This window comes from Protomyctophum parallelum, assembly GCF_964188405.1.
Source record: "Protomyctophum parallelum genome assembly, chromosome: 22".
NCBI lineage: Eukaryota > Metazoa > Chordata > Actinopteri > Myctophiformes > Myctophidae > Protomyctophum > Protomyctophum parallelum.
The window spans coordinates 12,465,818-12,488,708 of NC_139714.1; the positions used below are offsets into that span (position 1 = coordinate 12,465,818).

At 44.4% G+C, this 22,891-nt stretch overlaps 1 protein-coding gene across 1 annotated transcript in view; it reads left to right on the forward strand.

The window, feature by feature from the left end:
* anks1b (ankyrin repeat and sterile alpha motif domain containing 1B) overlaps nt 1–22,891 on the forward strand; it is a 295,647-nt gene that overhangs the window by 254,369 nt on the left and 18,387 nt on the right. Inside the window, 3 exon segments of the mRNA XM_083758106.1 lie at nt 10,598–10,705; nt 14,963–15,193; nt 20,116–20,241. Coding sequence (XP_083614232.1) covers nt 10,598–10,705; nt 14,963–15,193; nt 20,116–20,241 — 465 coding nt within the window.

A 22,891-nucleotide genomic window follows, 5' to 3' on the forward strand; every position in this document is an offset into this window, starting at 1 on the left:
GGGAACGTCATAAATGCTAACTGCTAGCCCGTCAATAAAATAATTAACGGTGACTGCATTTAGAGAGCGCATACAAACAGCCACACTCTTCATTTTTGCAACATGGGCCTCAACTTTAAAGGCTTAAGTCTGACTCCATCGTACGATCTACATGAATAACTGAAGGACAAAGGTCTGCTCTCTCTCTCTCTCCCCCCTCCCCCCCATGGGTGGAGGGGGTGGGGGGCTGTTTAACAGCCAAGTCACTGTCTGTGTTCAAACCAGTGCATCATTTTAATGATGGACAAACAAAAGGGGTGAAAACTTGTTTGAGTTTTCGTCCCACGCTCCGTGCTTTCTCTTCTCTCCGTCCCATCCTCCGTTGTCCTCCTGTATTCCTCTTCTCTTCGTCCCATCCTCCGTTGTGCTCCTGTATTCCTCTTCTCTCCGTCCCATCCTCCGTTGTGCTCCTGTATTCCTCTTCTCTCCGTCCCATCCTCCGTTGTGCTCCTGTATTCCTCTTCTCTCCGTCCCATCCTCCGTTGTCCTTCTGTATTCCTCTTCTCTTCGTCCCATCCTCCGTTGTCCTTCTGTATTCCTCTTCTCTCCGTCCCATCCTCCGTTGTCCTCCTGTATTCCTCTTCTCTCCGTCCCATCCTCCGTTGTCCTCCTGTATTCCTCTTCTCTCCGTCCCATCCTCCGTTGTCCTCCTGTATTCCTCTTCTCTCCGTCCCATCCTCCGTTGTCCTCCTGTATTCCTCTTCTCTCCGTCCCATCCTCCGTTGTCCTCCTGTATTCCTCTTCTCTCCGTCCCATCCTCCGTTGTCCTTCTGTATTCCTCTTCTCTCCGTCCCATCCTCCGTTGTCCTCCTGTATTCCTCTTCTCTCCGTCTCATCCTCCGTTGTCCTCCTGTATTCCTCTTCTCTCCGTCCCATCCTCCGTTGTCCTTCTGTATTCCTCTTCTCTTCGTCCCATCCTCCGTTGTGCTCCTGTATTCCTCTCCTCCCCGTGATGTTGTCCTTTCTGTGCTGTCTCTTTAATTCTCTCCATTTTGTTTTATTCCCATGGACGTATAATTACATCCAAGCTGTCTGACTGTCATCTGCTCTCGTCCTCAACGTAGAGGTGACGATGATGGATGGACAGAGACGAATAAAGATGGACGGATGGATGACACATCGATATAGATATGCACAGCAAAACAAGAGGCTAAAGCAGCAGAAAGTGTGTGTGTGTGTGTGTGTGTGTGTGTGTGTGTGTGTGTGTGTGTGTGTGTGTGTGTGTGTGTGTGTGTGTGTGTGTGTGTGTGTGTGTGTGTGTGTGTGTGTGTGTGTGTGTGTGTGTGTGTGTGTGAATGCGTGCATGAGTGCTGTGTAGATATCTGCTTTCAGAGGGCATCAGTGGTGGAAAGTAACTAAGTACTATTTGCTTAAGTACAACTTTTCAGGTATTTGTACTTCTGCAAAATGACTACTTTCTACTTTTGGTAATGTAAGTACATTTTAATGCCATTTTAATGTTTTTGCTCAAGTACATTTTGAATTCCCGGCCGACTTTCACTTGTAACAGAGTACATCTATACTGCAGTAAAAATGTGAGTACTTTATTCCACCACCTCGGTAGTCTGTTCACCTTCATCTTATCCAATGACCTTCATATTGTCAAAAGGTCAAATGGTATCGCTGAAAAGGTCATGCTCCCCTAATGGGACGACTGGAGTTCGATGGTAAGAAGATCTCGTAGTCCAGCTCAACGATATCGATCAACACATTTAGAGTGATGACATTCGTCGATGCTCAACTGACACGGTGCCGTCTTGAAAACACAGACATTTAGTTTCCCAGTTGCCAAACATCTTTTGGGGGGTAATTTGATCGAGACATGCCAGCCTTATTTTTACATTATACATTATGCTTTTTTGGCTCAGAGACCTGTGTGCACACAAGTACACGCACACGCGTGCACACGTGTGCACACAAACGCAGGCTTGGGCCAGATGCTGGAGGGGGCGACAGCGTCCCAGATCCTAGAATATGACGGGAACCAACTCAAAACTGGAGGCCACTGCAAGGTAGCCTGATTAAACCCTCTGGCTTGAACTGCACTGGGGGGGAGAGAACGTGAGCTGGGTTTAGACCGTGGTGAGACAGGTTAGTTTTAGCCTACTGATGATGTGTTGTTGCAATAGTAATCCTGCTCAGTACGAGAGGAGCCGCAGGTTCAGACATTTGGTGCCTGTGCTTGGCTGAGGAGCCAATCGGGCGACGCTATACCATCTGTGGGCTTATGACTGGCTAAGTCAGAATCCCGCCTAGAGCAGTGATTTTCAACCCTTTTCATACCAAGTCCCATCATTTCTTTGGCATTTGAGCTACGGACCACCTTTTGATGAGATTTATGCTGCATTCACATGGAATCAGTCATGGAGCAAGACGGTAAACGGAACAGGACAGCATGGCAGCGCGGCGGGCCAGAACCGGCGGCGGTAACGGCAGACGGCATCAATGTTAAAATATGTCATCTTTTTAGTACCGTTCCGTGCCGTCCAGCAGGTTTTGCCGTTTGCCGCCGTCTACTGCTTGCCTGATTCCATGTGAATGCAGCATTAGCCTCTCAGACCCAAAAATTATGCAAAGCCTACAGAGCTAGTTCAGGCAGGCAACTCGTGAGCGCGCCTATCAGAGTGGCTATTTAAACCTATCTTATAGGCAGATAGGTTTAAATAGCCGCTCTGATACCTGCTCTTTCCTGGCTTCTCTCTCTCTGTGCGGTCGTGCACCGCTGCTGCTGCTGCTGTCTCCCTGCCTCGCTCGCTGCTAACCTGCTGCTCATGAAGTTTTTACAAATCCCACCGCCTCCCCAGCATGTATACAGTATATACAGTATCTATGCTCAATTATGCTCAATAAATATATTTTCTGGCCCAGGCCGTATTGTAACGGTCTGGGCACCGGACTGGTAATCCAGTCGCAGTGTGCCGCGGGTTCGACTCCCGGACCCGACACGGCCTTTACTGCATGTCTTCCCCCATCTCTCTCCCGTTTCCTGTCAGCCTACTGTCTGTCCCTTCAAAAATCAATAAAAGGCGTAAGCCGCAAAAAAATATCTTAAAAAAAAAATATATTTTTTTTTTTCTAAATTCACTCACAAGAGTTGTATGACTGAACTACAGCATATTTTGCTATCGTTGGATAAGATTTTGTCCACAATTCCATTCCAGGCAAAGACCAAAATTACAATTCTTCTACGTTCTCTATTCATATAGACTTCTTGTTCTTGTAAATTAAGTGATGCAGATGTATAACGATAATTTAACTCTTGAGAGTGTAAAATAACCCATAAGGGTCCATTTGGTTTCATTTTACACTCAAGAGTTAAAGATCTAAAAGGGTCCATTTGGTTACTAACTCTTTAGCTGGAGACCACCTGGAACCCCCTCAAGGACCATTACTGGTCCCCGGACCACTGGTTGAGAACCACTGGCCTAGACGTTAATATGTCCCTCCGTCCGTCCGTCCGTCCGTCCGTCCGTCAGCATGGTGTTCTGAAGGAGGACTCTTTGTCTTTGTCCCCCCAGCACCTCCAGCCTGTGAGTGATTTATTGACGTGGAGCGCAGGTCAGGTCTGTCAGGTTTGTCAACAGAGAGCGCATTAGACTGGAGTGGAGCTAACATGTGTACGCATGCAGGGTCAAGAGATGGAGAGGAGAGAACATCATACAGTATATAGCATACCACCACTCGCAGTCAATATAGGCTATACGGTGTGTGTGTGTGTGTGTGTGTGTGTGTGTGTGTGTGTGTGTGTGTGTGTGTGTGTGTGTGTGTGTGTGTGTGTGTGTGTGTGTGTGTGTGTGTGTGTGTGTGTGTGTGTGTGTGTGTGTGTGTGTGTGTGTGTGTGTGTGTGTGTGTACCCTGCATAAATAAATATCATCTAAATGCAAATTGGCCTACAGCACAGTCAGGCATCAGAGAGAGAGAGAGAAAGAAGGGGAGAATGCTAGAGAAAACTTTGCAGAGAGAGAGCGATATGGAGAAAGAGTTAAAACTATAATCATTGGGTTACATTCAAATTCTCATCTATTGGAGGATAACAATAGAATGTACTCCCTAGACTCCAAAACAGCTGTTGGACCATGTGTGTGCGTGCGCGTGTGTTTGTGTGTGTGTGTGTGAGAGAGAGAGAGAAAGAGAGAGAGAGAGAGAGAGAGTGTGGGTGGCTCTGTGTTGCCATAGCGATAGGCTGAACTTACACTGAGGTCGAGGTTTGTACTGTAGATGCCGTTGCATGAGGCGGGGTGTAAAACATGCACGCGCGCGCACAGCCATGCGTGTGCGCACACACACACACCTACGTATACTGTGCATTACACACACGCATGGATGTGCATGTGTGATTGTGCGTATGCCTGCAGCGACAGCATCGTATGTGATAATTGCGTTGCTGATGAGGTTCTTATGGCCCCACCGGAGACGCACTGGGACCGGGCGGCCCTCAGGCCCGCAGGTGACAAACAGATTGACAGAATATTAGATCACTGCACCTCAATGCACCACATTCAATGCACCAAGACACAACAGAGGGAGAGAGAGAGAGGTGGAGATTTAGATCTCAAGAGACTTTGCCGGTCAAATAAAGCGTATACACAAAAAGGCAGTTGTCAGATAAAATCTGGAGAGATGGAGAGAGAGGAGACTCTGTGGAGCCGAGCAGGATGGGACGGCCATGAAATGCCAATTAGATCCAGAACAGTACGGTCTGCATCCATCCATCCATCCATCTACATAGCCTCGGTACACATGCAGGCATTTTTTCCCAGTCCGCATTCGGCTCAAACATGAGAAGCCGGGGGAAACCCGTTGGGAAATCTGGCATATAGGAAGTGGGAGCCAACTTATTTTTTATTTCGCTTCTTTATTTCGCTAACCAATAACAGAAGGGGCGTCGCTCCAAATTTGGTGACGTCAGTGTACTCCGTTGTTTTCTACTGGGGAGGGGGGGGGGGTGAACCAATAGGATTCACTGCCTGTTTTCGACCGGCAGCCGCCCCTCTAGAGCAGACATCACACAGGCTGGGCCAGGCTACAGAACACACTCCTTTGAGCCTGCAATCCATCAGCGTCAGTCTGGACACAACATCACACACCTCTCCAGTGGTGGAAAGTAACTAAGTATATTTACTTAATTACTGTGCTGTACTGTAATTGCTGTACTACAATTTAGTAGTCATTTAGAGTATACCAGTAAGACGCCCTGAGGGCGAGAAGCGACCTCTCAGAGCTTCCTAAAGAGGTATCCCTGCTGTCCGGTGTACTGTGCTCTAAAGTGTTTTGAAGGTAGAGTAGGAGATCGATCACTCACAGGCCAGCTCCATATATGGAGATCTAGGGGTTTGATGAGGTCAGATCAACATATGAAATTAATTCTGTATTGGCCATAAGGAGCGTGTGACGAGGCGTGACTGACGGACACTGTGACGGACACCTCGTGCAGGTTTTCATATAGCAAACAATCACATTTTCAGTACTTTTACTTCTACTCCACTACATTTCAGAGGCAAATATTGTACTTTTACTCCACTACAATTATTTGACAACTTTATTTGGATTATTACCAGTAAAACACCTAAGGGCGAGAAGCGGGGAGGTCGCACCTACGCTTCCGCCTTGTTGACGGCAGACTGCTGGGCGAGCGCTGGCACTTTGGCATGGGGGGTCAGATCAACATAGAATTAATTCTGTACTGGCCATAAGGAGCATGTCTTGAGTGTACAGGGTTTGATGAGGTCAGATCAACTGGTCAGCTCCATATGGAGATCTAAGGGTGAAGCGGGGACAGTGTCTTCAGTGTACAGGGTTTGATGAGGGCCCAGGTAGGGCCGGGCCTTAATTTTCGATTTTCTATTGTCTATAGGGATATTGAGTGACTGACGGGAAATTAACAATTTGTGTATGGAGATAATGAGTGACTGACGGGAAATGAACCATTTGTGTATGGGGATAATGAGTGACTGACGGGAAATTAACCATTTGTGTATGGGGATAATGAGTGACTGACGGGAAATGAACCATTTGTGTATGGGGATAATGAGTGACTGACGGGAAATTAACCATTTGTGTATGGGGATAATGAGTGACTGACGGGAAATGAACCATTTCCATAGAACATTTAGCCCACTTGAAAGGCCATTTGAAAATAGCCAATCACTACGCTCACAATGCGTCGCAATAGCTTGTAGATCTGCTATTTTCAAAGGATTTGTATATACATTTGGGAACTTGAGACATTCTGCATAATGAGTACTTTTACTTTTGGTACTTTAAGTACATTTTGTTACCAATACTTTTGTACTTTTACTTTTTAAGTGCATTTAGAATTCTGGATTTTTACTTGTAATGGAGTATTTCTACATTGCAGTATTGATACTTTTACTTTAATTTAGCACTTTTTCCACCACTGATGTGTTTTAAATTCTGTCTTTCCCTTTCTCTCTTCCTCTTAACCGTTTCAGTTCATACGATGCATGAGGCCGTCATAAGGATTCAGAAAAATTAGTGCCTACGACGTCTGTGGACGTCCTTGCGACGTCCTAGTGACACAGGGCGAGATAAGAATATTCAGAAATGTTCCTTTTTTTTTTTTTTGTCATTTCGCTTTTCGCTTTCCGTACGCTAACGCTCTGTGCTACTATTAGCTTGTCATTGACTCCCATGTTAGCGCGGCGGAAAGAATGACTCGTATCTCCTAATCCAGGGCGCTCTCCGTGGTGATGAATGGATCGATATGCTGGCGCTTCATTTCTGCTCCTCATCTGTCTCTCCCGCAAAATATGAACGCTTTTTGGAGCGTAAAAAAATGAATTGAGATGATCGGGGATGTGAGGTCACTTTGTAAAGTCAACTTTTTTAGGAAAGTGTTTCCGGTTCATGGCTTTCAGAGTAAAAGCGATCAGACAACTCTGGCACCCCGGAGCTTCTATTTTGATGCACTTCCGGCACTAAATGTGTAACTATTTTCCATCTGTTTCTCTCTCCCTCTCCCTCTCGCTCTCTCTCTCTCTCTCTCTCTCTCTCTCTCTCTCTCTCTCTCAGTCTCTCTTTCTCTCTCTCTCCCGCTCATTCTTTCTCTCTCTCTTCACTGTATTCTCCCCTCTCTGTCTCTCTGCCCCCCCCCCCCCCCCCTCTCTCTCCTTTCCATCACTCGGTGTGTTCCGTGGTTCGGAGTAGCATATAACATCAAAGTGGACGTGTCGGCATCGTTTAGCTGTGATGAGCGTATCGATTAGTCAGAGCCGTTCATTAGCGTTCATCTGACACGGTGGAATCACATGTCACTCCTGATATACTGTGCGAGGTCATAATAATGCATTATGCGTAACACAGTATTCATCCGAATGCTGCGTGCACACGGGCAGAGGCAAAGCTACACCTTGTATTTGTAGCTGTTGGTCGGATGTAGTTTTAACGTCGAGGATGCATCTTTGCATCCTCATGTCGTTGGCTTCCATTGCCAATGAATGGTAGACTGCAGCTTTACATCTTCCCGCGTGAACTCGGCATTCAACTGGACCTTTGCTGCATGTCATTCCCATGCAGTCTCTCCCACAAATGGACCCTTTCCGGTCCATTTGTTTACATGTTGTACCCTCTCAGAGTGACAAATGGGTCTATAGATATCGGCGTGTACAAATGACATGCGGTCTAATCCGTATGCATGCTCACGGTTTTATGTATAAGCTGTGCGAGGTTTTATATGCGTACATGTTTAATTCATACGTGTCTTTATTGACTTACACGCAGAGGCACATCTTCTGAGTGTGTGTGCGCGCGCGTGTGTGTATTTATACATTTGAGCAGATGTAGAGTAGTAATTTGAGAGGGAGATGACGTGTGTGTGTGTGTGTGTGTGTGTGTGTGTGTGTGAACATTGGCTCTGTACAGGACCATTGGGATGCTCATTAGACTTGCAGCAAGGCCTCTATTCATGCTAATTACCGCCTTTTACCCTGAAGTACTGTGTGCGCGCACACACAAACACACACACTGACATGTTTAGTGGAAGACGGCCGCTGGCAGCAGCACAATGAAAAGTGGCACAGCGTTTTGTTATGAGTCAAGGACGGACGGGGTGCCAGGAGGGACAAACCCAGTAGGAGGCCACCATGTTGAAAACCCAGCAAGCCCACGCAGGCGCTAGCTGGCCAATCTCCATGTCCATTCTAGGAACAAAGACATAGGCTACCGTGTGCGTGTGTGCGCGTGTGCATTTGTATTTTTATACTGGTGAGGGCCAAAACAGTGTAGAAATAGACAATCACAAGAGAAATGGACAAATGGTTGTTTTAGGATTAGAAACATTTATTATTAGTTATGCCAAATTATTGTGCACCGAAAATTGCGGATCCACAACCTCACAGCGCGTTGAATCTCACAATGCTTGTAAATCCGCTTGTGTGTGTGTGTGTGTGTGTGTGTGTGTGGTGCACGTGAAGAAGATTATTTTAATTATTAAAATAATTTATCAGTGTATTATGTCGAAATTGTTGAATGGTGTTTGATTTTTGAGGCTGTCAATGAAATGCTTCATAATGACTGTAATTATGTTATGAAAACTAAATCCATTGAATTCTGGTAGTGTGCAAATGGAACCAAATGGACCCTTACGGGTTACACGGCACCGTGCATGAAATATTGATCACGTATTCCACCGTGTTTTACGATGGAGTATATTGATTTTCACAATGTACAATACATACACGTACAGATCACAGCAGTATTAGGTGTCAATCTGTAAAATGTTGTCTTGGAAGTGTCGTACAATTCCCAGCTATAGAATGTTTGTGTTTTTGTCCCAGCCTTAAGGGCCTTTCAAACGGGAAGCGAGGAACGCACACGTTGTTGCCTGGATCAACGACAGGTCTGCTCAAGAGGGGTGCGACAACGCAAGTGTAAAAAAAAAAAAGCTAAACAGAATCCAGGTCTGGTGAGTCGCGGGCGTGTGCACGAAACGAGCACGCGCAAAACAAATTCACTGGACCGCGCTCACGTAAATACGCTTGCGTTGTCACACCGCGACTTCTCTGTGCAAAAAAACGCAGGTCCCATTGAAAATGAACTAGAGGCGCGTTATATCGCTTCGTGTTTGAAAGTCACGAAGATCATCTGCGAAGAGAAATGCCCGGTCACAACCTACGGCAGAGACACTATCAGCGGAAGTGTCGGTCGGGAACATCCGTCAGATGTTTTCCCCCCGGATACGATATTTTTCCGACCAATCACAACACTTGAAGAATATAGACTGATTTGTAAAGCATCAATGTCATTTCCTTGAGCGGTACTTCGCCCACTACGCCCCCAAAAAAAGATAGCGTCTACACTACAGCGTAGGTCTTGCCCAGCATGGTGTGCATGTGTGTGGTGCGTGTGCGTGTGTTTGCCCATGCAGGCATACAAGCCTCAGAATCTCTTTCAACAGCTTTCATCAGAATCAATGGAAGCTATAGAAATACAGTAGGGTTGAGAATGTGGGTGTACTGTGTGTGCACAGTATACGTTTCCTGTTGATGAAACAAGCAGACAGATCGGCCCAGCGACTGTCTGAAGAATAATTACATATGCTAATGATTTACAGTAGGCTATGCAGCAGTATATGCTTATGGGGGCATTTTCACATCATTAGAGTCTCATTAGCAAACGTCTCAGAGTGCTCCATCGTGGTGACGGTCAGTCAGGAATGTGTGACCAAGCCGCAGTCTTATTAACCTCTTAAACTCCATATTATGGCTGACCGGAGTTCCTCTGCGATCTATTTGCATTGCCAGACTGTTGCCTCTCGCAAGTTTCTCTCATATCATGAGTAAAATATAAAGTGGAAGTGGAGCCTCCTTACAGTCGCGCTAATTCATCCTAATATAATATAGAAATCATCTAAGCATACATAGCTTGCTGCTTATAGCAGAGATGGAAATAAAAAAATACAAAAAAATACAAGTAGGCTTCTCACTATGAAGTAGATCGTGAGAGCATTGTCAGAACATCGTCAGTGAGAAAGGGGGTGGGGCATTTTCCAAGGTGTTATTTGTTAATTCTAGTCAAATTCCCTAAATAGACAGAGATCCTCTGCTACACTAGACATGCATTGAGTTGGAATGGCACATCTGTCACGTCTAAAAAAACAGCAGAGGTTGTAGATCAGCTATGTTTGGTAATCAGGCGTTCGCTTCCTTCTGTGGGTATAATAACATGAATATTCATCCGGGTGTGATTTACATTAGTGAATGATATGTGCAATCTTTTAAGCAGCGTTTACCCCACCTGAAGCTAATCTAGTTCCCATGTGCTCCCAAAACCCTTTGAACTCTATGGCGCTCTGTGTGAGATTATGCAAATGGCACGGAGAGTCATCGTTTTTTCTCCCGAGCGCGGAGCGGGCGGGCTGTTCTGTCCTTTTATAAAGGAGACATAAAGCTCCTTATGTACCTTCTCCATTCCCCTCCCGGTGGGTTCGTTGTACTGTGAGGATGGCGGGGCGTTGCTGTTAAACCTGTAATGAGCATTATGTCCTACCGAGAGTCCATGCTTATGAACGTATGTACGTGTGTGTGTGTGTGTGTTGCAGGTACTGAAGATCAGCCACACAGGACACAGGAAACGGATCTTGGCTTCGTTGGGTGACAGACTACACGAGGACACGCCACAGAAGCCTCCGCGGGCCATCTCGCTTCGGGTGAGTCTTTGGGCGTGTGTGTGTGTGCAGGGTTGGGAAGTAACCGATTACATGTAATCCGTTAATGTAATCACAGAGTAAAAAAATAAAGGAACTGTAACATCTTAGAGTACATTTTAAAATGTGTAATCTGGATTACAGTAACGGGGGTGTTGTAACGGGGGTTACATGAGGATTACATTCTCCCCTTCCCCTCATTAATTTTACAAACAAGTTAAAATTGGTGTTATAAATTATTATAACCAAACGGAATGGATTGGAGTTGAGCGCAGCGCGCACCTCTCTGACTCTGTGTAAAATCCTCACAGTGGAGGCTGCTGCTGCGTCAGGGCGGTGTTGCCAATTTGCGAGAGAAATAAGCAACCAGGTCTATGAAAACAAGCCCAAAAGAAGCGACTATAAAAGGCCACACGAGCACTTCAAAGCTATATATATCGTCCATTAAACAATGTGCATATTTATATATGTTGGCTATTTGAAAATAGACGATCTACAAGCTCACAACCGTTCTACCATTATTTACAAGCAACTTCAGAAAAATATGCCCAATGTGGCTTATAATAATCAGACCAGGCAACACTGCAGAGATACTAGATAGGAGAGCATATATGATATATTGGAGTGGGGATAAATAATGGGTAGCGCAGTCTTCTCTTTTAGGTCAAATACAATGAGGCTTTTTATTTAAAGAGTAGCCTACTGGGTATAAATATAATTGTATAGGGCTGAGTTCTTTGTAGACTATATAAATGAGTCTTTACTGTCTAGTCAATGTTTACAGGGTCACAGGTGGATGACATTCTCCCCTTCCCCTCATCAATTTTAAAAACAAACAATAAAATAATAATAAGTCGAAATAACAGTAAGCATGTCGCAATGACCTTAACCATATTTCTGTTGTCCTTATCTTAATTTCATAGGCTCAACATTCTTGTATATCAATGGTAAAACTTGTATTATCTAATTAAATTGAGTTTTACTTAAAAGTAATCCAAAAGTAACTGAAAGTAACTTGTAGTTACTTTTTAAATGGAGTAATCGGGATTACGTTACTGACTACATTTTTTAGCAAGTAACTTGTAACTGTAGGGGATTCCTTTTTAAAAGTAACCCTCCCAACCCTGTGTGTGTGTTAGGGCTGACTGCAACTATTGATTATTCTCTCAATTACTTTTTAATTATTATATATGTTTTAATCAATTACACAAAATAAGCAATTTTAATAAAGTAATGGACTCGTCTAGTTCGATTAAGTGTTGCACCCATTGTGTGTGTGTGTGTGTGTGTTATCCGAACCACATTGAACGTTGCGACGAAACTAAAATGTCTCAAAAGAAGTGCCAGATGAAGATTAATCACCTTTTTCCGTCCCAAACGGTTGCGGCGGCCCGCCGAGGGAACTCTCGCGCTGCTGTAGCTAAAACCCAACTAATTAGCCGAGTCTCCTGGGCAGACACAAAATGGCCGACGCTCAGCGGCTGCCTTCCTTCTTTTTCTCCCCTTCCAGCCAGCCGGCTCGTCCCAGATAGTAATCTAATCACGAGCAACCGGTGTTGCGCTCTGATGTTCTTTTAACAGCCCCTCGTTCCCTGTGCGCCCTGAGGGCCAGGGAAAGGCCTCCACTCCTGGGACTCCATTTGACGCGTCTGCCAGGTTGAGTATGTTCCTCGTCAGACTCCAAAAGGCCAGCGCGCCTGCCCTGCTTCCAGAGCACAAATGAGTCACAGGCGGTTAGAGCGCAGCGAAACATGCTGGGAGTTGTAGGCTACGGGGTGAATGATGATGACACTACAACTCAGGGACTGAAATCGTTCACAGTCACAAGCAGCAAGATCCTGAGTGCCGCTGACAGACCCCTTGCAATTACAAACATAGCTGCAAGCAGCAATACAGGGGCCAAGAAATGCAAAAAGTTATGTGCAACATGTGGAATAAGCCATAGAAACACAATAGACTGACGTTGAGAGATCATGCAATTAACAAATGAGCATTGGAAACAGCTGAGCAGAGTTCTGAGAGATTGTGAATATGAAAATATCTGCTTTATTATGTTGCTTATAATGGCAGGTTTCAAACTCCTTAAGATGTCAGCTGTCAACGTTTTGCCAATGTCTCTGCTTCATCTGCTCAACAGAAACAATTCTAGTATTCTGATCAGGCTAAAACTTTTCATCACTATTCCTGGTCAGTAATTTTTTTGTCTGGGATCGAAGCTGTGACCTTCTATTTCCCTGGCATCCACCTCTCTACGCGTTCATCCTAGTTCAAAGAGACTATACCACGTAATCCATGAAGCTATCTGTTTACTCTAAACAACATGCCATCTATATTAACGTGTGGTCAAGAAAATGCAAATAAAGACATTCTGAACAAGTAACCAACATTCTGTAACTGCATAGAAAAACACGTCGCCATGTTAAAACAAGACAAGAAGGGATAAACTAGCGTTCATCGCTTGAACGGGTTCAGCCCATTCTATACGCTGCATAGCTCTTCAAGGAAACATAAGCCTTGTGTAAAGCATGGATGATGCTATGCCTGCACTCAACCATTATAAAGTTTTAATTAAAATTATTTGAATTATCACCAGCATCCTCCTTCTGATTACGAAGCACGGTCCTCTGCTCACGGCGTGACACTCTGTCACATTACGATGTGAGTGTGACTGCGTGAGGCGTACTGGTCACCGAGCGGCTAGCGCGTTAGCTAACCACTTAATCACAATGTGCCCACTTCTATTCTTTCTGGATACCTGTGCTTTGCCTCTCGCTGTCTCTCTATACACAGTCTACAGTCTACACTCTCACAGGGGAGTGGCACAAACAAGTGATGAAAGCTAATGTATTTGTGGTTGCAGACAAGACTAGCCCATTCTGACCGGGCACCCATTTTGGTGTCAGCATCATGTTATGCTTTAGCTATTTAAAAATAGCAGATCTACAAGCTCATATCGCGCCACCGAGTGGCGCGATACGAGCTTGTAGGTCTGCTATTTTTGAAAAATCGAAGAGCGACTGACATTTTTAGAATCTGATCTCAGGTCAGAATGGGTTCATCAGACCAGTGTGTGTCCGGCGGAAACATCGTATGAATCTGATCTCAGGTCAGAATGGGCTAGAGAACACGTGTCTATACCAGTCTATGTCATCGCTATAGGGACACATGCATCAGTAAGCAGGAGCTGGGGGATGGCAATGAAGGACCGGAAAGTCTGGCGTGGCATTGTGAAATCCATGATCTCGACCCACGGTCGAAAAAGGATGACGATGATAACAGTTTTAAAAACGTAATATATTTTGTAACAATGGTATTAGACTTAGAGGGTATGCGGTATATGCGTGGGACATCATCATACCCGGAAGTTATGCTGGAAGTTGGAACGCCTACTTTGTGGCCTTGACAGCCCACACATCCAAACAGAAAAGTTTTGATTGCATTAAATGACGTTAAACTCACTTTGCGACTCGATCCATTGAAAGTTCCAACGGATCTGATGCAGTTTCAATTTGGAACACAGGCTCTTGCCATTACAATTTAGGCATTTAGCAGACGCTCTTAATCCAGATCGATTTACAGTAAGCATAAGCAAGAACAATACAAGGTAATACATCAAATACATAGAAATAGTCATCAAGAATCATAAGCAAGCTAAGAACCTAACATTGGTCTAACAATAGAATATCTGTAGTGAGGCTATGAGTATACATTATAGAGTGCGACGTGCTGTTTCCATTTCCTGAAAAGACACGGTTTGGCACATAGTAAAGTACATACAAATGAAAGTAGCGATAAAAAAGTGAATTATACAACAGGTCATTTCGAGGAAGCAATCTGATTGGTTGAAACCGTTTCTAGCCATTCCTTAAACCAGTGCAAAGGAACATTTACTCAAAACAAATATTTTAGCTGTGTTGTTCTCCCAGAGCGCAGCAGACTCGGTCGCTAGGCTAGCTAGTTTCTTGGGACATTTGTGGTCGTATAGTGAAAAAAGATATATGATTTTTCTGTGATTATCTTAGTTTTAAGGGTAACTGTTGTATAATTGCAATATTACACTCAAGGGTGTTCTTTATCATCATTAATGCACCTCTGCGATACCTTTCGGAACCGTATAGGCGTGCATTAATGACAATAAAGAACACGCTCTCGTGTAATATCGCTTAATTCACACGCAACAGTGCCATTATCATGTGTACTGTAGTTTAGGCGATGCAGTCCTCTCACCATCTCCCCCCTCTCCCCTCCTCCCTCCCCCAGGAGCCCGGCGGTAACCACACGCCCCCACAGCTCAGCCCGTCGCAGCAGGCAGCGTATACGGCGGTGGGGGTCCCCGGGGGCTCTCTGGACGTGCAGCACCTCATCATGCAGGCGGACGCGGCGCGGCGGCGCCAGCAGCAGCAGCAGCCGCAACGCAGCACCAACGACAACTACTTTGATGACGTGCTGCCGCGAAGCAAGCTGGAGCGACAGATGGCCCAAGTCAGCATGGTGAGGAGGGGAGGGAGAGGGGGCGGGGGGGGGGGGGGGGAGGAGAGAGAGAGAGAGAGAGAGAGAGAGAGAGAGAGGCATGCAGATAAGACTGGAGCAGAGATACAAGTGAAGGCTTAGCCATTGGGTGACAATAGCAGGTCTACAGAGCTTCAAGTATATCTGCATTGAAGGAAGCATGAGCTCAGGTCGGGGCTCTACCCAGGTTGGCAGACGGAGAGACTCCGGTCAACAGGTTTTAAATGGTTAAATCACTAAGGTGGAGAGGATACATGTAAATGAGATGGATTCATTATGCGATCAAGTGATTATGTTTTTAAATGTTTTTGGCTTGGCTAATTTGTTTACCATTAACGTTATAATGGTATTTCAGCATTTCATTGATCTTTCAAACACGGCGTCCTCGGTTACAACACAATGTAATGTATATGGGTAATGGGTTACAATCATGAAATGAACTCACTCTAGACTGGTAATTAATTGTAGAACTTGACTGCTATTGATGAAGCTTTACTATTCATGTTCCCTAGTGTGAGGATTTAATGCTTTTATTTTCATCTTCTTTGTAAATGAGGATGGTTATTGCACAAGAGATTACAGCACAGTAAAACACACTTCTGACTGACAAATGCGCTTTCTATCTGCCAAACACATCCATTATGAACTCATTCATACCTGATGCAACATGTGCAGCCATGTGGACATCAATTTAGAAGCTGATACTGTATATTGTGTCTATAAATCTATTATCTCTGGAACCTAGTCAAACTAAATGTAATACCTCAACTAGAAAGTGCAAAACAGGATGGGGGGCTTCAAATATGATTATTTTGGGGGGCCTGAAAAGGTTGAGAACCACTGCTGCAGAAGATGGCAAATTTAAATGAAAGTAGTTTTCTGGAAAAGCCAAAGATTTAAGCTCTCAAATGATGTATTGATGTATGTATTGTATTTCATGTTCCTACTTACAAAAGCTGAGAAATATGTTATTAGTCAATGTTAACGATTCTGTCAAGTTTTTCCGAAAACCCTCAGGTTTTAGGAGCTCATTTACAAAAATGCCTTGGGTTTTAGATGGTGTTTTTAGAATTTTACCAGCTCAGTTGCCTTGTGTTTTGAGTGTCCGCCCTGGGACTGGGAGGTTTGGGTTTGATCCCCGGCCATACCAAAGTCTCCTACGCCCCAGTGCCTCCTAGCCTCGGTCCCAGTGCCTCCTAGTATCGGTCCCAGCCTTACTCATCTGCGAAGAGAGAAGCCTGCATGGTCATTGGTCTCAACCTAAGGCAGAGAGTGCATACGCGGAAATGTCGGGCCGGAACATCCGTCAGATGTATTACGATATTTTTCGACCAATCACAACACTTGTTTCATTCACGGATAATGTAAACAGATTTGTAAAGCACCAATATGTAATTTCCTTGAGCGCTACTTCCGCCAAATTCCAGCAATGCACTGTACAGTGTATATCTTGCCCAGCGTGAGTGCCTCCCTGCTTGGCCCTCAGCATCACGGGTTGGAGATTGGGTTGGAGTACCTGCGACATACTAACGTCATGTCCAGGGGGTGTACTTGTACATCAAGCTGCCTCACGCTACAGAAACAATAGGCTCCTGCACTATGGGCCTCATGGCTCTGCAAGGCTTACTTACTCTTTAGAATTGGCCTCAGGTCTAAAAGCCTATAACACTATCCTTGTGTGGGACAGTGAGGGACATGCTACCATTACCTGAGACGTAGATTTGATATAATGTCCAACTTAATAATAAAAAATAATCTATTGTGCCCCTTCGCTTGTAACATCTATGTGCTTTGCTGTCTGATTGATTATAGCACATAAAATAAGTTAAGACATCTATTTTAATTGAATGAAACTCATACATGTATGTGCTACGTCACTAGGTACTACGTCACCTAACACTAAAAATGGCAGATAAAACAAAAATCCCTGTGTCATATTATATTCCGGTTATGAAAGCTGCGGGCCCTGGGTACCTTTGCCTGGTGGAGATCTTCCTTCCGAGGAGTGCACCTTTTTTAGTAGTGGTACCTACATTTCCTTTTCTTTGTGGAAGTTTCCATCATATTCTGCTTAAATCTGCATAGCTTGTGACTTTTTGAGGTGACTTGCATATTTCCCCTCGGGATTAGCGTCAGTGATGCCGGTGACAGGTTCACCTTGCACTTGACCCACGCGTGTGCAGTTTGATGGACATAAAAAAGAAAATAAATGCAGCCCTGTGACTTGAGACTGTCAGCTTTTTCAAAGCCAACGGATAATAGCCGATGTCTCGGAAAAGAATGTTTAACCTGCTGAATCTCTTAAGTGTGTGTGCATCGCATTCTGTTGTCTCGTCATATAGGAATCATACTCCTCTGACATATCGTGAGTCAGCATTGTCTGAATTGGAGAAAAGCACAGCACAGTGTGCACAATGCATCTGTGTCCTACAGTGGAGCGCGTGCACTGAGCCGGCATGCTTTATATTTATGAGATGGAATTTGTCAGCTTCCCCACATTTCAAAAATCGAAAGATGCAAACAAGTTAAATGGCTGATTTCGCGCCAGAGGTATTATTCGGAATAACAAATGCCCATGCGGAACACAAAATGATATGTTGTCATATCTAGTATTTTTAGATTAATCTACGTATGTCTACATGCCACTGGCCCAGTGGCCTTGAGGTGGGAATGTCAGCACTCTGTGTAGTTTGATTCATGACTTTTTTATTTATTACAAAAAAAAGTGCACATACAACTCTGACAAATTCTTTGCCAACCACAATCAGTGGCTTGCCCCTTGTCTAATTCTTTTAAATCCTACCCCCAAACCCCAGCACCAACCACCATTGACAAAAAAAAAGAGAAATATAATAAAGATTCTAACAATTAAATACAACATATATATATTTTTAATTAACAACAAATTGTAAATACAAAATACAAAATAATAATCCCTCCCAAATCTAACCCACCCCATCATAGGCCTGAAAAGAAAAGGAAATGAGCAAAGACTTCAACAAAGACCAAAAAGAAAAAAGGGGATTATACAGATTATTAGTTATACTGTATATGTCATGTTAGTTATATAGTAGAGGTCCTAAGTAGATAATATGGTTCCAGCTATCTATTGTTTGATAGTTTGCACCATTTAATCTAGCTGTAGAAAGCTCCATTGTTACATACAACATCAGTTAATAACTGTTTCCAGTGATTTAAGGGCAGAGAATGTGGAGCTTAATTGCCATCGCAGTGCCAATTTTTGTTTTGCAGCGGTACTTCCTGCCAGCCAGAATCGTCCCTGAACTATATACTTGAAGTTAAAGAATCTTCAATAAGGAGAAATAATTTGGGACAACAGGGAATATGTTTTTGTAATACTTTAGTTTAGATAGATAATTAGTTATCTGTTCCCAGACACCTTTGACTGTGGGGCATTCCCACATCAAACAATTTGAAGTTGGTGGGGCGAACGCTTCTCGAGTTGTGTCCCTTTTATGCCCATATATGGAGCTCTTTGTCGGGCATGCCCAAATGTGGAGTCTATGCAGATCATTGTGATGTCAGAACTAGGCCAGGGTATATAGATATAGGGGTGATCAGGTACAGACCCCGGGCAGAGGCTTTTGTGCTTGTTCTGGACAACGGTGTGACGGACTCGACACCGGGCACTGGTGTGGAAAGCTTGTGTCAAATTTGAAGTCGGTGGGGCGAACGGATCTCGAGTTATGTGGATTACAGACGTATGACGTGCGTATACGCACAGAGACTTGGTGCATTTAGAGATAGATATTGTTGTGTGGTACTGGTGGTAGTCCTTGAGGATTGTATCGTGGCGTTCCAGAGCTCTGAAAGGGTTTGGGAGACACTGATGCACCATGCAGGTTGATTACAATTTTTAATCATGTTTCATGCCTTCAAAATAAGTTCTTAATTGCGTCTTTAAAAAAAGAAAGTGGACTATACCTTCAGTGAGGTCAGCGAGGTGTGCCGCTGTGGAGGAGAGATGCTAGTGTAGAGACTTGTCGTATACACTGATGAGTGATTATCCTCCGACTGCTGTTTACCCAACAGATTATCTCTGATTACAGCCACACTCCTCTCTGTTACGGATTATACACACGCACGCAACATCTTTGTTACTCAGGAAAACAAAACATCTTGTGGGGTCTGGCATTTTGGATCTCACTCAGACAGAAGACTTCACTAGAAGACTGTTTCTCCATCCATTAGTAACACCTGTGTACACGCACACTAACACACACACACACACACACACACACACACACACACACACACACACACACACACACACACACACACACACACACACACACACACACACCGGCAGCCTCTCACAGGCTGGTGCATGGAAAAAGCTCCCAGCTTCTTCTCCTTCTCGTTAATGCTTCGGTGTGAACTGAACTGTGACGGCGCTGCTTGACGAGATTAATGCACACCCGCTGACATTTATTTAACAGATATGCAAGTGGTATTCCTGTGTTGATGAAGACCTCCCCAGGTGTGACGGTTTTAAGAAGCAGTAGACTTAAAGGTAACCATGCCCATCCTCCCCCCCCCTCCCAGTGCATCCCCCATAGGGTTTTTAATGGACAAGATGCTCCAATGTAGAAGACTACGCCTCCCAAACAAAACATGGAACAGTAGGAGGCTATGAAGGCATGAGGGAATGAAAGGATGAAATAATGAAGGGATTAAGAACCGCAGACTCACTCCCAATCTTCCACCGTAGTCTGAAAACTCACCTCTTCAGACTCCATTCGTAGCACTGCCAAAAGCACTTGCACGACTGCTTTCTTTATACCTCTGGTGACGTTTATAATTTAGGTCCATTGTACTGCTCTCGTGTGACTCTGTGTCTTTTTTTCCCTTTTGTAACATGCTGATTGGCCGTGCGGCACCAGCAGGGGGAGTGGTGTGAGCCAATCACGTTGCGTCCGCCCAACGAGGCCACGTCGTCCACGCCGGTGCAGTACTGGCAGCACCACCCCGAAAAACTCATCTTCCAGTCATGTGACTACGAGGCCTACGTGAGTTTACTGTGTTTGTGTGTGTGTGTGTGTGTGTGTGTGTGTGTGTGAGGGTGTGTGTGTGTGTGTGTATTATTTTTCATTATCATTATCACTAGGTTTCAGCATTTATCACCACTAGCACGCACTTGCACAGTTGCATAGTCAAGCACGCACTCGCATACTCAGTGTGCATCTGTCTGCCTGTCTTTCTGTGTGTATGTGTGTCTCTCTCTCTGTGTTCTTCTATCAGCTCTCTCTACCTAGCGTCCGTCTGTCTGTCTGTCCTTGAAGTGCGTTCCACTGCATCATTCACGGTGTCTGAGTTCCTCCCACTGTTAGATGACCTGCTCTCCTCTCCTGCACACAGCATGTGAAGGAAGCCGTGCAGCCTCCGCATATCCTTTAGCTTCTCTCAGAGACCCCTTTTCTAACGTTGCTTCCCATTAGAGCACCGAATCTGACGTCAATATCGGTAGAGTGTGCAAGTCCACGGGTTCATGTACCTTTTATTTGCATTGTAATCCCCATATGGGAACCGGTCCAGTCCAGCAAGCATCACTTGAATTTAATTGGCTATCGCCCAATTGCCCACTATCGCTGGGAGACGTTGCCCAAAAGATGAATTATTTTTATCTTTTCGGCCGACGTTCCTCTGCCCACTTTTCAACCATCGCCTGTTCGCCTGCTATCGCCTCTATCGCCAGTAGTTGCCGGGTCCCATTGACAATTAATGCACTTCTGGAAAATTCGTCTGGCTGTCGCCCGCTGTTAAAACTGAATTGAGTGGGCAAAACCATACCTAGATAACAGATTGTTATCACCATGACACTTCCCCAGTTGATTACTTACACGAAGACAATGATTTATTGTATTACAAATGTTAAATCTTTAAATATGCAACTGAGGCATTATATAGGAGAATATGCAACAAAAAAATAATATGAAAAAGCTAGTACTGTGGAAAGGCTTTCATATATTAATTTACTTATATTGATCCTAGAAAGATTTAGTATAGGTATGGTTTTGCACACTCAATTCATAATTAACGTTCCCAATTTGGAGCTCTGGCTCATGGACTAAGAACCAAAAAGAACTGAACCGGTTCCCATTGGAAACCAACGGTGGAAAAGGGGTCAGTGTGGTGGATAGTGGTAAATGTATTTTTACCTCTGTTAGCTTCTTTCTCATACTGCGCTGGTAAATTTAGCCTTAGCTGCAGTTTATATAAATGATGTTATGTGCCCTTGGTTGTTAGTTACCATGGTTACAGCCTTAAGGTCCTTTCAAACGGGCAGTGATTTAACGCGCCTACAGTTCACCTACGTAAAAGCGTATTTACATGAGTGCGAATATTTGAGTTAAAAACGTTCGCTCTAAAATAATATATATTCAAAGATGTTACGATTTTAAAAAAATAGCAGATCTGCTATTTTTCAATAGCTAAAGTATAACATAATGCTTAAAACACCAAAAGGGGTTCCCGTCCTGAATGGGTTTAACCCTTTTTTCTCAGAATTGAGGCTCAGAATGAGGTGTTTGAACAGAACATGGATGTTAGCGGCTCATTGCTAAATCGTTGCTACATTAGCTTTAGGCGATTTTGGGGTCTTCAAAATAAAAGACGTCGCTGCATCCGGTGGCAAATACAGGTTAAGAGTCGATTTGGCAGCCAATTTATTTAATATGTTCGATTCATGTTAGTGAATGAATGGACCATGACATTTAACCACTTGTCTTAAACACTCAATAGTAATACAGAAAATAGCCGATCTACAAGCCCACTCCGAGCACCGCTGGTGTCCACCTCGGTATAGTTTAACGGAGGTTGTTTTCGACAGCAGCACTAACCCTCTCTCTCTGGGGGCCGCGGCCTCCCGTGGCCCTCGCGTATAAGTGAGATAAATGAAGGAGGGAGTCCGGCACACAGAGGGCAGATGCAGGCTGAAGGAGAATAAACCAGACGGGTAGAAATAAAGCGCTGGTGGAAGAAGTTCTCAACATTTTTCTAACTCATTTTACTAGCACTTTACTAGAGTACAAATACATAAATAATCCTCCAACTGCCATCGTGACCATGCGTTCCCTTGTTTTAGTCCATTGAAAAAAGCACGTCTCGCTAAAAATGCAGAGGAAATCCAGGAAGGGGATTTTCCCCCCAAATGGAATAAACATAAACCGGGACTGAGATTTTGCTAACCCTAACCTGTGGTGTCCCATCGCCTTTTGTCTTCAGTCTATTGACTTTGGAATGACCCGAATTGATCCTATATAGGGCTCTGCACCATGACTTTCGTCTGCATTCCGGCTCACATCGATCTGCGATGTGATACAGGGAAGGGGTTAGACCACACCGTGCCTTAAGAGAAATCAATACAATCTTGAAATCAATTGTAAAACGAATAGCCAACCATTGAAGGCCAAACATGTGCTCTGCTCTTTTGACTTTAGCCTGCACTGATGCGTTCTGCATTGATTACATACGAGATAGGTTTTTCTTTTTTGAGTCCAGACTGGGAGTATACTGTAGCCTATGCATTAGAGTTCTATAGTGGAAGCCTGCTCAGTAACACAAGCAGCCTCATACCAGCATTGTGTTTCACTGAAACCAGAGACAATTTACAATTTACAATTTAGTGTGATTTACAATTTACAACACGATAGTGTGATT